Source organism: Petaurus breviceps, unplaced genomic scaffold, assembly GCF_028583685.1.
Source record: "Petaurus breviceps papuanus isolate PSGF00001 unplaced genomic scaffold, PetGlider_PUasm1.0 90977, whole genome shotgun sequence".
In the NCBI taxonomy this organism is placed as follows: Eukaryota; Metazoa; Chordata; class Mammalia; order Diprotodontia; family Petauridae; genus Petaurus; species Petaurus breviceps.
The window spans coordinates 28,093,254-28,110,270 of NW_027187391.1; the positions used below are offsets into that span (position 1 = coordinate 28,093,254).

General features: G+C 35.1%; 1 protein-coding gene across 2 annotated transcripts in view; it reads left to right on the forward strand.

Moving 5' to 3' along the window:
* TBC1D32 (TBC1 domain family member 32) overlaps positions 1 to 17,017 on the forward strand; it is a 246,731-nt gene that overhangs the window by 32,650 nt on the left and 197,064 nt on the right. For both annotated transcript variants that reach the window (XM_069076948.1, XM_069076949.1), the window contains exons 6-10: positions 3,906 to 4,031; positions 9,653 to 9,731; positions 9,905 to 10,008; positions 10,098 to 10,159; positions 15,546 to 15,690. In XM_069076948.1, the coding sequence (XP_068933049.1) occupies positions 3,906 to 4,031; positions 9,653 to 9,731; positions 9,905 to 10,008; positions 10,098 to 10,159; positions 15,546 to 15,690 (516 nt within the window). The remainder of the gene's footprint in view (positions 1 to 3,905; positions 4,032 to 9,652; positions 9,732 to 9,904; positions 10,009 to 10,097; positions 10,160 to 15,545; positions 15,691 to 17,017) is intronic.

The following is a 17,017-nucleotide window of genomic DNA, read 5'->3' on the forward strand; positions in this document are numbered from 1 at the left end:
ACCGTTAGCTCGGCTTTTCACTTTCTCTTGCTCTGCTATGTCAGCACATCCATGGGGCATGGGAGATCTTTAAATCCCATAACCCTTACAACTACTTAACTTGGTGATCTCACCCATTACCATGGATTTAATTAATCACTGTCCTCCCAGACCAGACCCTACTTGGTCACTATTTGGGCCCTGATTAGCTTGAATGTTAGTAATAATTGTTTCTGTTTTGCCTGGAACCCCTGAGGATCTTCCCTTCCTGGATCTATTTTTTTTTTAAGAGACCATTCTTTTTTTTAAATTTGTTTATATGCTTTTAGTTTACAACATTCAGTTCTATAATCCCTTGAGTTTCAAATTTTCTCCCCCTCTCTGTCCTCTCCCCTTCCCCCCATGGTGGCATGCAATCAAATATAGGATCTATAAAGAGGCCATTCTTTGCCTCATTTTTTTTAATTAAACCTTAATCACTGAATGGGCACTGCCTCAGTCAAACTAAGACCTGTTAAAGACCTTAGCTTGAAAAGGCCAAGATCTCCCACTGTATCCTGGGCTGTCTCCAGTTGTCCTGATCCACGTCTAACCACTGAACCTAGATGACTCTAGAGAAGAAAGTGAGGCTGGTGGCTTTGCACAGTTCTCCCTTACTTAAGTCCAGTTCACTTGCGTGTCATGGTATCACCTCCCTGATGTCATGGTCCTCTTCTAGGACAGACAGCAGCAATTATCATCTCTGTGCTAATGATTCTCAGATATTCTTATCCTGTCCCAGTCTTATCCCTGGACCTCTAATTTCACATCTCCAGTTGCCTTTCAAACATCTTGAACTGGATATCCTGTAGACATTTATATCAGCAATGCAATATTCACAATGCCTATGGCAATTAAAAATATGCTGATGTGCTTATTAGTCACAAAATATATCAGGCTTGCTATATGGGGGATAAAGAGAGAACATTTATTAAAACACCAAATGACTGAGTCCCAAAACCAGAAAGTCAAAGCCATCAGAGTAGTTATGAAATTGGCACAGGTAGATAAATTAGACAGCACCCACATTCTCAAGCCTTTAAAACAGAACAGGCTACCTCAGGCAAAGGTCTTCCTCTCCCCACTCACAGCAACTACTCAGTGTCCAGGAAGCATGCTCCTAGCAGCTCCAGACCCTGGCAGTCCTCAGCAGGAGTCCTTAGCAGAAATAATGGCTGGCTCAAAAAGGGGTTTGCGCCTCCACCTCCACCTTGGCTGTTACCGCTGCCGCTGCCTCTGCTGCTGCTGCTGCCACCGCCACCACCAGTCACTGCAGGAACTCTAGCTTGGCTTCCACTTCCTCTTGCCCCACCCCTTCCTGCTACGTCAGCAAGTCCAATGGGGCATGGAAGATCTTTAAATCCCATAACCCTTACAACATTTTAAACTCAAAATGTCCAAAACTGAATTCGTCTTTCTTCCTAAACCCTATCTTGTACCTAACTTCATTATTACTATCATGGAAACCACCCTCCTCCCAGTCCTTCAAGCTTGCAGCCTAGATGCCATTTATAACTCCTTATTTTCTCTCTGATCATTCGCATCCAGTCTATTGCCAAGATCTGTCAATTTCACTTACATATCTTGGATATACCCCCTTTTTCTCCTTTGTCACTACCACCTCTCTCATATAGGCCCTTATCAATTCATGCTTAGATTACTGGTAGCCTGTTGGTGGGTCTGCCTGCCTCAAGGCTCTTCTCACTCCAGTTCATCCTCCATGTAGCCACTAAAGTGATTTTCCTAAAGAACATGCCTGATCATGTCACCACCTACTCAGTAAACTTCAGTAGTGGCTTCCACTCACTTCCAGGATCAAATACACAGTTGTTCAGCATTCAAAGTTCTTCACACATTCCCTTCTCTGATCCGTCCACTCCAATCTTATACCTTATTCCCTGCCAAATATTTTTCTATCCAGTGACATTTACTTGTTCATTGCTCTTCTACAAATGAGACACTCCATCTTTCCACTCTGGGAATTTTTTCCAGCTATCCACCATGCCTGGAATGTGCTCCCTCCTTATTTCTACCCTATTTTTTGCCTCTTTTTGTATCCCCAGCACTTAGTACAATGTCTGGCACATAATAAACTCTTAATAAATGCTTATTAACTTGCTTTTTTGCTTATTGACTTGACTTTTTTTTGGTTGGATTGTTTAAGTAAATATTCTATTTTGTGTTTTGTTGATTTGAACATTAAATTTTTTCAAAAAGTATTCATTCCATTTATATGGTCAGATTTGTTGGCATATAATTGCACAAAATCATTTCTTTTTTTTTCATTGATTGGGAGTTCGCCTTTTAAATTTTTGATGCTGGTAATTTGGTTTTCTTAAGCCAAAAAAATCAATTTAACTAATAGTTTCAATATGTATGTGTGGAAGGTGTATTGGATGGTGTAGTGTTACTATTAAAAAAACTTATGAGGTGATTACCTTACAAGTATTTTCTTCCTTTTCATTGTTCCACTCCATTTAAATTCTGTCTTAACAGTTTTTGATATGAAAGTAGATGGAGCAGTGTTTAACTAGAACCTTTCCCTCAAATGCATCAACAGATTTGCCCCAATTAAGAATTTTTTTTTTTTGTGGGGGGAGAGGAGAGAAACTCTAAAGTATATTGCTTTTTTCCCTTCATTTCTTTTTTTTTTTTTTTTTTTAAGCAATTGGGGTTAAGTAACTTGCTCAAGGTTACATGGCCAGTTATTTCTGGGTGTGGTGCTAAGTATCTGAGCGCGGATTCAATCCTCTGGTTATCCCGACACTGAGGCTGGTGCTCTTACTCGCTGAGCCACCTGGCCGCCCCTTTCCCCCATTCATTTCAAGAAATGTAGGAGTTAAGCCACAAAATACTTTTCAAAGATTTTTTTTTTTGTTTACCAATCAAAAAAAAATTTTAGGAAGAGTAACATTTTTTTATTTTAGGGTACTTTCAGACTTTATGAACTTGTACATATTGCTGTTTTTTTCAGAGCCTCATTTCAGTACAACAAGAATTTGAAATAATACTCAGAATAACCATATGCTTTGTGTTGAGGCTAAAGTGGAAGGGGTTAAATTTCACTTTGCTCATGCTTCAATGCCACTGTTTCCACTGGACTCTGAGTAGGGGCAGATTTAGTGATAAATGTTTTATGAAAGTCTATAAGCTCAGTTTTCTAAACTGTAGCTATCCTTTTCTGCCCTCCATTTTCTACCCTTTCTTCGGGAAAAGATGATATTATTCAATATCTTGTAGAAGAAAAATTTTTTAAAAATCTAACTGGCTAGAATTGTAGTTTAGAAGACTTTAGTACTCTTAATTTTCAATCAAGAAGTTTCTCTTTCTTTACCATAAGAATGCCTTTGCTTTTTTTTTTTTTAATGCATACTACTATGTATAAGAGGTTGGCTTGCAAGCCTTATCTTTTAAAGGAAGATCTGGTTACTTTTTTTTTTTTTTTAAAGCAATTGGGGTTAAGTAACTTGCTCAAGGTTACACGGCCAGTTATTATTTCTGGGTTTGGTGCTGAGTATCTGAGCCCGGATTTGATCCAGGTCATCCTGACACTGGAGCCGGTGCTCTTACTCGCTGAGCCACCTGGCCACCCCTAAGCAATTGGGGTTAAGTAACTTGCTCAAGGTTACACTGCCAGGTGTTTCTAGGTGGGTGCTAAGTGTCTGAGCCCGGGATTCGATCTCCAGGTGTTCTCAACACTGGAGCCGGTGCTCTTACTCTCTGTGCTACCTGGCCGCCCCAGATCTGGTTACTTTTATAGTAAATTTCTAAATTCATTATTCAGACTCAGCTATTCAATAGCTTATTAAAGATTGCTTATTTTGCTGGTTCAATGCTAATGGATTGTTAATATAACGTGTGTTTTTTTTCCCCTTCTGATGTCATAGGTGCGATTTGAAGCAATGCAAACATTGTGCTCTGCTCCTCCTTCTGATGTATTAAACTATGAAAACTGGACTACTCTTTGTGAAAAGCTTACAGTATGTCTTGCAGATCCTGATCCTGCATTTAATGTAAGGAGACATTGATTTATAGAAATGTTAAGGAAAATCCCTTTATTATGTAAAATAAACTGTATTTTACTTTTTCTATATTTATGGAATTTGTTTCTATAAATGAGTAGCTCAGAAAAATGAAGAGTAATTTTCTTCCTTTAAGAATTTTGAATCAAAATTTTAGTTTAAATTAAGAATTGTCCTTGAATTTTGTGATTAGATGAAAAGCTTTGTCATGTATTTTGAGTTATTTAAATAGTAGGATTTTTTATTCAAATGGGTTTAAATATTGAATGAAGTTGCACAGTTTTTTTTGTTTGTTTTGCAATACTGTAAGTCCTATTCAAATATATCTTAATAATATCAATAATAATTAACATTTATATACACTTTGAAGTTTACAAAAGCTTTAAAATAATGATGTCATTTTATCTTCATAGCAGTTCTAGGAAACATGCTATTATTATCCCCATTTTTCAAATGAGAATACTGATGCAGACAAAATAAAATAAATTGCTTGGGGTCAACTAGCTAGTAAGTGTCTGAGGGTGGATTTGAACTCAGACCTTTCTGGCTCCAGGTTCAGTTTTCTGAACTAGTTGTACCACCTAGCTGCCTCATGCTTCTAATAACACACAATTTAATCAGACTTTTAAGACTAAGTTTTTAAATTATGTCATGGTGTAGTCAAATAACTCTGTTATTTTCTTACTTGAAGTAACATTATTTGTATCCAGCAGATTTGTGTAGTTATAGATGCTACAGTCTTAAAAATGAGTGATAAAGAGTGATAAATTAGGATTTGTTAATTTTTTGTTAGTACATATACTTAAATTTTTGTTTATAGATCATTTCCCAGTCTTACTTCTTCCCCTTCTAATGTCAGTTCACTTTTAATCAAGTTAATTAATCTCTCTAACACTCAGTTTCTTTATCTGCAAAGTATTCATAATAACACTACCTGTCTCATAGGGGGTTTGTGAAGGAAGCATGTTGTAAATTGTAAATCACTAGATAAATATGAGACATTGATATTACTTGACACAGAACCTGGATGGTAGTGGGTGAATTTAAAGCCAAAGTATTAGTCTAAAGATGACTGAAAAATAGAAAATTTCTGTAATTATATGTCAGAGACTATATTTCAATTTGTGCACAAATTTTTATGAACTTCTTGTTTAAAGAAAAGTGTAACTATGGGATGAAATGAAATAGAAAAACATTTATTGCCTACTGGCTTCTTTGCTTCCAGCCTCTCCCCATTCTAATCCATCTTCCATTCAGTTGCTAGTGATTTTTTTGAAAGTGTAGATCTGCCCATATTAACCTGCCTCTTCCTCATCCTTTCATAATGAGTTACAGGGGTTCACTGTTAGCTCCAAGAACCACCATAAATTCTAATATTTAACATATAAAGGTCTTCATAACCTGGCCCATTCTTACCTTTTCAATCGTTTTACACTTTGCTTCCTTCCACACACCTTACAGATCAGTTACATTAGCCGACATACATTTCCTTGTACAGGATATTCCATTTCCATGCCTTTGCACTACCTTTCTCACTTCTCTGGGAGTCTCTGGCCCTTCACCTGCTTCTTTTAGTTTCCCTGTCTTTCTTCAAGGTCTAGCTTAAAGCCCACCTTCTAAAGGAGGCCTTTCCTGGTCAGCTCCGGCCCCCCCCAAACCACTACGTTCCTCCTAGCTACTCATGTCTCCCCTTTATATTTTAAATATACTTAGTTCTTAGTTACTTACTTGGTGTCTCTCCCATTGTGAGACAAGTAGATAGAGTTCTGAATCTAGAATCAGGAAGACTTGAAGTCATATCTATCCTTATATACTTAGTGACTGTGTGACCTTGGGCAAGTTAACTAACCTTTGTTTGCCTTGGTTTCCTCAATTGTAAAATGGGAATGATAATAATAGCACCTCACATAGTTATTGTTAAGTTCAAATGAACTAATATTTGCCCTCAACACAGTGTTTGGCACATAGTAGACCCTTAATAAATGTTTCTGTCCTTTTCCATTAAAATGTACTTAAGGAGGGGATTTTTTTTGTGAGTCAGTCAAAAACATTTATTCATCACCTTTTATGTGCCAGGCACTGTACTAAATGCTGTGATGTACAAAATGGGGCAAATGACAGTCCCTTCCCTCAAGGAGCTCACAATATGATGATGAGGCAACAAGCAGACAGATATATACAGATAAATTATATACAGGATAAATAGGAAATAATTAAAACATAGGGAAGACACTAGAATTAAGATGGATTGGGAAAGGCTTTTTGTAGAAGATGGGATTTTAGTTGGGACTTGAAGAAAACCCAAGAATTCGGTAAGAGGAGATAAGGAGGTCTCGAGACCATTCCAGGCATGGAGGATAGCTAGAGAAAATGCCCAGAGTAGAGAGAGAGATGCAGTGTATTGTTTTTGGAACAGGAAAGAGGTAAATGTCACTGGATTGTAGACTATGTGGCAGGGAGTAAAGTGTAAGAAGACTGGAAAGGTAGGGATCAAGAAAAAGCCATTGGGTTTGATAATTAGGAGATCATTAGTAATTTTGGAAAGAGCAGTTTCAGTGGAATGTTGAAGTCAGAAGCTGAATTGTAGGGGGTCAAGAAGAGAATGGAAGGAGAAGTAGAGACACCTATTGCAAATGGCCTTCTCTAGGACTTTAGCCACAAATGGCAGAAGAGACATAGAATGATAATTTAGCTGGGATGGAAGGATCAAGTGAAAATTTATTGAAGATGGAGGATACATGAGGATATTTGAAGGCAGCAGTGAAGGGTACAGGAAGAGCTTGAAGATAAGTGATCAAATGGGGCTGACAGATGGACAATCTGTTAGAGTAAATGGGATGAACTGGGATTGCTTGTGTATGTGAATGGGTGGGCCTTAGTAAGATGTAAGGCCAACTTTTTGTGTGACAACAGGGATAAAGAAGGAAATAGTGGCAGACAACTGCTGAGTGATATGAGATGAGAAAGAGGAGAGAAGAGGGAGCTCAGAGTGAAAAACCTCAATTTTTTTTTTTCTCGCAAAATATGAAGCAGGGTTCTCAGTGAGAGGTTGCGGTTATCCCAGGAAGGGGTACCATAATGAGTAGGTATAGCTGTGGGGTGTTTGAAATGAAATGAAAAAGTTTGAAGATTCTCTATGGAGAGTGGGATAGTGAGTTGATAAATGTTTTTTTTTTTGCTTGTTTGCTTATGTCTTTCTTTGTATCCTAAGGCTCAGTGCCTGACACTAGATAAGTGGTTAAAAATTGCTTGCCAACAACCACTGTGCAGTATTAAAACTTGTGTTAGGTGGACAGTTTCTATCAAATAAACTTTTAAAAAAAATGGTTCAGATAGTTCATTGCTTTTCAGTAAAGCCTTTCAAATAGCTATTTGGTTTATTTTCTAGAAATTATAGCTTTTTATATATACATTTTATGTCATTGTGCTAAAACTTACCTTTAAATTCTATAGAGTATTTTGTGCAAAATTTGGCAGGATAGAATAGAAATATTTAAGTTGGAAATGATCTTCATGATTTTACCCCATTTTACAGGTGAGGAGATTCAATCAGCATAATGTGAGTTCAATTGACTTGTCCAGAGTTACACAGTTAGCTAGTGATATAGTTGGGAATAGAAGTCATTACCTACTACCTCAGTACTACGATATGTTTTGTTATCTCACTAATACTTATATCTATATAAAGTTATGAAATATGTCAATGCAAACAAATGATTGTATCTTGTAGACTTTAAGATAAACAGAGATACTACTTTTTGAGCAGTTGTTACTTTGTAAAATTTTTATAAGGAATAAAAGCAGTTTAATGGGACATTACTTGAATGCATTTCAGTATTTCAAACAGCAGAGGGTGTTGCAGACTACTATAAATTAAGCAATTTTAATTCATAGTAATCAGACACAAGGAAAATATCTTTGTGGGTCATGTTTTTAATATTTCTTGTGTTCTTTAATTAAAAGGTCAAAGAATGTATTGTGTTGTACTTTTCTGTTATATTTCTTGGTTCAGTAAAGGTTATATTCAATGAATTTTTTTAACTTTATGAGACTGGCAGTTTAGGAAGCAATTAAGGTCATTTAAATATTTTATGTCAAATACTTTGGTAATTCTAATTATGAGTCAGTGGTCCCTGTAAAAGTCCTATGTTTAAAAATTTTACTTAGTAATATTTAACAGTAGGTCTTTTTAAATCAATGGACAGTACTATTATTTAAAATAATAAGATGAATCTTGAAATAGGAGAGAGATTATACAGATAATAATTTTAGATTAGGAAATCCAGCAAAAAATATTTTCATTCATAACTTATGTGTGCACTAAAAATTTCTTTTAACTTTGATTTTGTGCTCCTAGTGACTCTTTTATAAAAGACTGCCTTGAGCAGTATATAAGAAGCTATAATAATGTTAATTGAAATTATGAATTCCTGCCAATTTGTTAATAAATGAAATTTTATGCTTGCTAAAGAGTTAAATGTCTTAAATTTGGCACAAATTTCTCAGGATTTCTAGAGAATATTTTGAGTCACTCGGTAGTGAAACTACCACATATAAAGCTATGGAAAATAAGATTTAATTATTAACAGTTCAACACATTGCTATATGTTCAAGTTGATACAATTTGAAATTAGTGAAAGGGAACATCTGAGTTGCTTAGTTGCTTTTATTTTATATAATTTACTGTAATAGCTTAACATAATAAATCTGTAACATTAAAATCATACACACACACACACACAGACGCATATATTTATCGTGAAAGTGGAGAGAGAGAGAAGGGAGAGAACTGACTTTAAAGCTGGGAAGACCTTTGTTCAAGTTCTGCCTTTACCACAAAGTAGTTTGATCCTGGGCAATTCTCATGTACTTTGATACTTAATTACATTAGACATTCTAAGTGTAAGAAGCCACGTGTTATAATGTAGTATAGAGAGATGGCCTTTGAGTCAGGAAGATCCAGATTCAAGTTAGACCTCAGACATATCCTGACTAAGTGTGGACCATTTAAAATTTCACAAAACTAAGACTCTATCTTACAGAACATGTAGAGATACACTTATAGAGGTAGTTTTCTTACCAGGAGTTCCCTACAGTAATGAAATTTTAAGACTGGAGCTCCTTTCCTATTGCCATCAATATGTAACATTATTTTTCTTTTTGCGGGGAGTAGGAAAAGGGTAATTAGGGAAATGTTTCTGCTGTTAAACTCGTAACAAAAAAGTTAGGATTTGAAAAATAAAGTGATTAAATGCAGTCAGGAGACTTTGTGAATATCTCTTTTCTATAGTTTATTGTCCCATGCAGATATTCTAAATTGTGATATATTTTAAAATGTCTTTGTATCCTACGAAAACCTCCAGCTTGGTTAATTGATGTTTGTAGTATCTGTTCTGGTTGGTCAGCTTGTGAATATCTGTTCTTTTTTAAGTAGGGTCTATGTAGGTACATGAATGACTGACTTCTCTTCCCTGGGTTCATTCTTTTAAGGACCACCCTTTGAAAAATATTAATATTTTTTGTAAAGTTGAAACAGTCATTTATTTTGCATAGATTCCTCTTACATTCTTTAGTTGGAATGTTTGGTATAAATCTCTATCCTTTTTCTGTAGGATCGAATTTTGAAATTCTATGCACAGACATTTACTCTTTCGCCACTGCATATGACCAAAGAAATTTATACAAGTTTAGGTATGTATGTCATATATGTGTTCTCACATTTTTCTCACATCTATATACACAATTCTATACACTAATATATAGAAATACACAGCCTGGAAAATGGGTGGTGAATACTTGTCAGTGAAAACTACTAAATGTATGGTATAATGATACTGTTCTACTATTATGTTTTACCTTTTCAGCTAGACACTTGGAATTATATTTCCTTTCGGGTGAAAACCATATTCCAACTCTGTTGACAGGGGTAGATGTTACTCATCCTAATGTGATCCGTTTACTTAAAAAGGTACATATTGGTTAAATATACTTCCTTTGTATTTAGTTTTATATTTCAGAATTCCTATTTTTCAGACTGTGTCCCTATCTTCTATATAGGTGCGTCTTCTAAATGAATATCAAAAGGAAGTCCCATCTTTTTGGATTCGTCATCCAGAGAAGTAAGTCATTTAGAAAATTTCATATTTAGAATTATAAATGTGAATTTGACTAATTCTTCCCATATTTCATGTGAGACAATACTATACTCTATTTTGATATTTAGCAATTGGGATAGGGAGTGAACCTGTGATTGAAATGATATATTTATTTATACATGATTGTCAAAATAATAACTTCATATTACCCTTTCTTTTCTCAGCTACACTGTAATTCTAAACAATTCATTCTATATAATATATAGGCAATCTAGAATTATAACTAGACTAAGAAGAGTCTGAAGATCTGGGTTTTAATTGTGGTTTAGTCGTGAACTACTTGCTAATTCAGACATTTATTTTTAAGGCCTCTCAATGCTAAGCTGTGGGAAGTTGATTGGCTTCTCTCAGATGAGAGATATATGTAAATAGGCAAATGTGATTCTCACCCAAATATGAGAAAATATGGAGTAAAGACTGTAAGAATGACAGTATTTTGTGCATTCTAGAAATGGCACATTGGTCTCAGAGTTTCCCAGCATGTTCAAAAATTTGTGGTTAAATTGTTCAGACTCTGGGTCTCTTTGTGGATAGTAAGAAATGGGTTTAGACTTTTGACATCTTCCAAGGTCTTTAGTAACTTGTTCTTAAAGCCTCTGTTGGTCAGAGTGGATCCTGGCATATACGTGTGTGTATGTGTATGTATATGTGTATATGTATATGTATGTGTATGTGTATATGTATATGTATACACACATACTTTTTTTTTCTTTTTGGAGGGGGAAGTCAGGACAATTGAGGTTAAATGACTTGTCCAAGGTCACACGGCTATTAATGTTAAGTGTCTGAGGCCAAATTTGAACTCAGGTCCTCTTGACTCCAGGGCTGGTGCTCTATTCACTGTGCCACCTAGCCACCCCTATTGAAACATATTTAACCAACAATGCTGGGTGTTTTCTTGTTTTTGGTTGGATATGCTTGTCTATATGTGGTAACTACAAAGAGTCAGAGGATCTTTGTTCCAAACCTCATTCTGTCATTGATGCCAATTACCAATTTAGTTTCTAACTTCTGAGTATGTGACCCTCTTTTGTGTGCCAACATTCCTCATTTGTAACAGAGGTTAGATTAAATAATATCTATATTTTATTCCAATTGTAAAATTCTATTTTATACTTTATAAAAGGAGTATGACTTATAAGCTAAGGAATTAAATTACATTAATTTTGCCCCAACAGAAATGCTGCCATCATCTTCAAGAAGAATAAAGGTTACAAAGAGATAAAAATGATTTTTCCCTTCCCTGACATATGTGTTAGTCACTTCTGGAATTTCAAGGAATAATGCAATAAAGATAAAACCTCATGTCAAGTTTTGCTAACTACAGGGTTTATTAATAGTATATAAACTGCATTAGTAAGATGTATTCACTCATACAAGAAAAGTACAAAACATGTTCCCTGCTTCCCCATCATCTCAGTGCCCCACTAGCCTGGTTTGGGAAAATGAAACTGTATATGTAACTGGAGTCCAGACAGATGGTTCTTTCCAGAACACAAATCTAGCTCTTTTCAGGACACACCTCTATTCTGGATGACTTTCATATGTGAGGGTCTGTGTGCCAAGGGTAGACAAAGGGAGATGGTTCCTCTTCAAAATGCTCTAGAATAAACAGACCTCATGTTCCTTTAGAGTATTAATCACCCAGTAGACCAATTAGGCCACATATAGGTCTTGGTCCTCACTTGGGGTTTTGAAGAATCGGATATGACTGAACAACAACAAGAAAAGACAGAATTCCTTATTGGTTAGGTTCTGTACTCTTGGATATTCATCATTCTAGCTGTTTTTATTTCCTTGTTCCTCCTTTTCTTCTTAATGAAGGGCCCTGATCTAACTTACCCAAATCAAGTTGTGTATTCTTAATGTTGGCTGCCTGTGACTCTAAAGCACATTCTTGTGCATCAAGCTGTGTTTTAGGGTGTCCAACTTCCTTTTTTGACAGCTACTGCTAGTGATAGAACAAAGAGTAACATCTTCCTAAATTTAGGAAATTGGGTTTGGCATTGTATTGTTTTAATAGCTACTCCAAAGAATCAGACTCCTGAAGTTGCAAGTTGAGAGTAATGATGTTTTCTTGTGGCTATGAAACCTATGCATGTTTTTAAACAAGATGGGAAAAAAAAGTATCTACTGGTTATAAGAATATAAGATATTTTTTGAGAGAGAATTATTCCTATACAAAGAATAAGTAGTTTTACCTGAATCGGGTCTATTAGCTACTTCTAATGATAGGTAATTAAGGTGATATGACATGACAAGTAAGTGATAAATCTATTTGATGATACTAGACACATTATATAGCAGGAATATTTAATCTGAAGTCCATGAATATGCTTTTAAAAATATTTTGATAACTTTGTTTCAGTATAGTTTCCTTTATAATCTTATGTATTTTATTTTAGTCATTTAAAGACATTATTCTGAGAAAGAATAGGCTTTACCAGACTGCCAAAGGTTCACCAAAAAAGTTAAGAACCCCTACTAGAGGTTTAATAAAGGGATTAAGGTTCAGGTAAAATTAGGGTTTATGTTCTGGGTAGGAATGAACTTGGTTAGAAATCAGGTTTTCGTATGCGCTGGACACATTTTAAATTGTCACATATGGGTTGGGTCAGAAGATGTCTGAGTTAGTGCTTTGTGCTTGAACTGGAAATAAAGAATGAGATTAATGTCATAGTAGAGAAAAAGAACAAAAAGTTCAGAGAGGTCATTATTTTAGCAATGGTAAGATATGAGTTGATTTTTCTTTTTCTGTTACCCTTCACTCTTCTTCCTGCTCCCTGAAGTGTTTATATTTGACAGAGTATACCTTGAATGATTAGAGGGCATATGTTGTGTGTGTGTGTATACACATATACATATAGTCATTGTTACTTCTCACAGACAGCTGTGATAGATTTTTTTCTTTGCCTACTTTACTTGATCTTTTGTTTGCCATTGAATTTATGTCTGCCCTACCCCTTTTGTCATGTTATTCCTCTTACTTAGAGTACCCTTCCATCTCTCCTTCATTTAAGCAAGTCTTACATATTCTTTAAGACTGACCTACTCTATAAATCTTTTCTTGATAATACCATTCCTCATTGATTTCCAACTTTATTTTTAAAATGAATATTGTCTTTATCACATTTTAAACTTTGAATTGAATACTGTCTTGTAATATCCATTAATTATTCCATATATATTAGTCTATTTGTCTACCAAAGGTAGGGAACCTGAAGCCTCGGAGACACATGTAGCCTTCCAGGTCTTTGGGTGAGGCTGTTTGACTGAATCCCAGTTTTATAGAACAAATACTTTTATTTTATTTTTTTTTAAGCAATCAGGGTTAAGTAACTTGCTCAAAGTTACACGGCCAGTTATTTCTGGGTGTGGTGCTGAGTATCTGAGCCCGGGATTTGATCTCCAGGTCATCCCAACAATGGAGCCGGTGCTTTAACTTGCTGAGCCACCTGGCCGCCCCAACAAATACTTTTATTAAGGGAATCTGTTCTGTGAAGATTGAATTCAGTCAAAGGGCTGCACTTGAGGACATAGAGGGCCAAATGTGACCTTGAGGCTGCAGGTTCCCCACCCCTGGACTAAATTGTAGTCTTTTGGAGGAATGAGACAAAGTTGTATACATCTCATTTATTCCCTTCAATACTATGAATAGTCTATGTAACCAATAAGTACTTTACTAATTCTTTTTATCTTCTGAAGATTTTGCGTGGTAACTTTTCTGAATGGCAATGTTAATAATTTGATGAATGAAAAACAGAGAACTATAGACCTATCCTTATGTCTATGGGCATTATAATTTTGCTTTAGATGATTCTAGAAATACCTTCTAATAATGTGCCCCCATGTCAAACCTCCTACTTCTCTTTTTTTTCTGTCTTAAGAGATATACTTTCCTAACCAGTTGATAACTCAATAGAGCAACAACTTTATTGAAACTTTTCTTCCATTTCTTAGTTTATTGTGTCATTTCCTTTCACACCATTTTCTTTTCCTCTTAAAAGTCATGTTATTAAAAACTGATGTAGTGGAGTAACTAGATGGTGAAGTAAATAGAGCACAGACCTGGAGTCGAGGAGCTGAATTCAAATCCAGCCTCAGACACTTGACACTTACTAGCTGTGTGTCCTTGGGCAAGTCACTTAACCCCAATTGCCTTGCCTTCTCCCCTCCAAAAAAAAAAAAAAGGAAGTAAAGGGCAAAGAGAGAAAAAAAAAAACCTGATGTAGCATTAAGGTGAGCTGCTAGTCAAAATTTCAGCTTTCCCTCTTGAAGAATATCAGGTCAATAAATGGTTATTGTCTTATACCTTAGATTTATTTACATATTAATAAACTATTTAGTTTTTGGAATCCAATACAAAAGAAACATTTGTAAAAATGTGTTTATTAGAATAGTAAATGTACATTTAGATGGACTTTAAATGGTATTTGTTTATTGAAGTTATTTTAACTTTCATTTTGGTATGATGTTTATTTTCTTGGGCTTAATAAAAAAATAATATTAATCAGTAGACATTTTTTAAGAGTCTATTAAGCGTCAGGCACTGTGCTAAACATTGGGGATACAAAAAAAAAGACATTCCCTTCCCACAAGGAGTTCACAGTGGGGCTCCAAAGGGGAGACAACAAATAAATATATGCAAACAAGCTATATACAGGATAAATAGGTTATAGTTAACAAAGGGAAGGCACAAGAATTAAGAGGACTTGAAAAAGATTTCCTGTAAAAGATAGGATTTCAAGGAGGCCAGTGTCACTGGGTAGAAGAGTGAGGAGTAAATTTATTGGATTATGTTACTGCTGCAAGGTAATGATGTAGGATTAAGAAGCTTTATTTTCTTTGGTATTCACCTAATAAGATTTACAGGTTTTGAAAATAAGTAAATAAATAAACACATGAATTCTTGATTATGGATTATTAAAACTTTGCACTTTTTTGGCTACAATTGAAATAATTCCAGTGTCTTTATTAAATGAAATTCCACTCAATTAATTTGATTAGGTCTGGATTATTTTTTCCATTAAATTAAAAAAAAGGCCTTTTTCCATTGTCTTAAAAGGATTGTAAAAAGTTTCTGTGAATCATTAAGTAGTTCCTAAGGATGATTGGATTTTAGTGATGGGAAGAATACTTTCTGTGCATTAGAATGGCGGAATAGTTTTGGAACATTATTGTAAGATATTGCTTATTTAAAAGCATATGTAATCCAAAATAATTTCAAAATATATGTGGTTATTCTTTTATCTTCCTTCCATGAATTAAAGTGAGGAAATTGGACTACATGACCTCTAAGGTCACCCAATTCAATGATCCTATTCTAAAAATATTTTTTTTAAATTTCAAGGTATATGGAAGAAATTGTCGAAAGTACTCTGTCACTATTATCAATTAAGCATGACCAAAGTCTACTGGTCTCACAAAAGATTTTGGATCCAATCTATTTTTTGGCATTACTTGATATCAAGGCTGTGTGGTTCAAAAAATGGATGGTAAGAGAAAATGGAATATGTTGATAGACTGTAATATTGTGTTTAATGTATAAAGTATAAAAGACTGTAATATTGTGTTTAATGTATAACATATTTAAAAATGTGTTAAGAGCCATTTCAGTGAATATTCATTGAGTGTAATATAATGTTATTTTAGATCAAGTATATTTTCATGACAATCTTTAATATTTATTAATTTTTATTTATTTATTTGTCTTTTTTATGTAGAACATTGGGGGGGGCTTTTAATTTATCCTGTGCCATCATTGATAGCAGAAGCTTGAGCATGTAATTCAGAAAATATATTTTGAATACAATTAGTGAACCTCATTTGCAAAAAAGTTTTCTCTTATGAAACAGTGCTGCTGCCTTTAAAAGCTCCTGTTAAATGTTTAAAATTCTGCCATTGGGGTAGTGCTCATGCTCCCTACCTCTGATTCTTATCTCCCTTCCTTTGTACTGTGTCTACTACCTCAGGATAGAGCAAAAGTTTCTGATACGACTTAGGATAGGTCATATATTATTGAATTTTATGTCATTTACCCAACCAAACAGTAAAATTGTGACTAGCAATACTCAGCAAACTGGGACTGTCACCAAGAATGTTGGGTTGTTTTTTTTTTCCCTGCATTTGATTTTTGAGAAAAATAAAAGTAGCAATGTTTACTTGGAATTTTAAAGTAATCAGAGAATAGTCAACTATAAGCACAAATTGATCCCATTATATCACATTGTCTATCTAGATCTCTATTTCTGTCTCTAAATGTATGGAAAGGGCATGATAAAAGTCAGCCCCTGCCAGGAATATTTAGTTTCACATCCCATCTGTGGAACATAATATAGATTAAGTGACCCTTTGTACCCTAAGTGACCTTAATCTTTCAATACCCCTGTGTATCAGCAATGCCATATTCACAATGCCTATAGAGATTATAAATATGCTGATATAATTATCCATCACAAAATACGTCAGGTTTGCCATTTGGGGAAATAAACTAGAAAATTTATTAAGATACCAAAAGACTGAGTCCCAAAACCAGAAAGTGAAAGCCATCAGAGTAGTTATGACATTGGCACAGGTAGATAAAGTAGAAAGCACCCACATTTTCAAGCCTTTAAAACAGAACAGGCTACCTCAGGCAAAGGTCCTCCTCTCCCCACTCACAGCAACCACCCAGCGTCCTGGAAGAGCGCTCCCAGCAGCTCCGGCCCCTGGCAGTGCTCAGCCGGAGTCCTAACTCAAAAAAAAAAAAAAAAAGGCAACTGCCGCCAACTGCCAACCTTCCTTTGTACTGTGTCTACTACCTCAGGATAGAGCAAAAGTTTC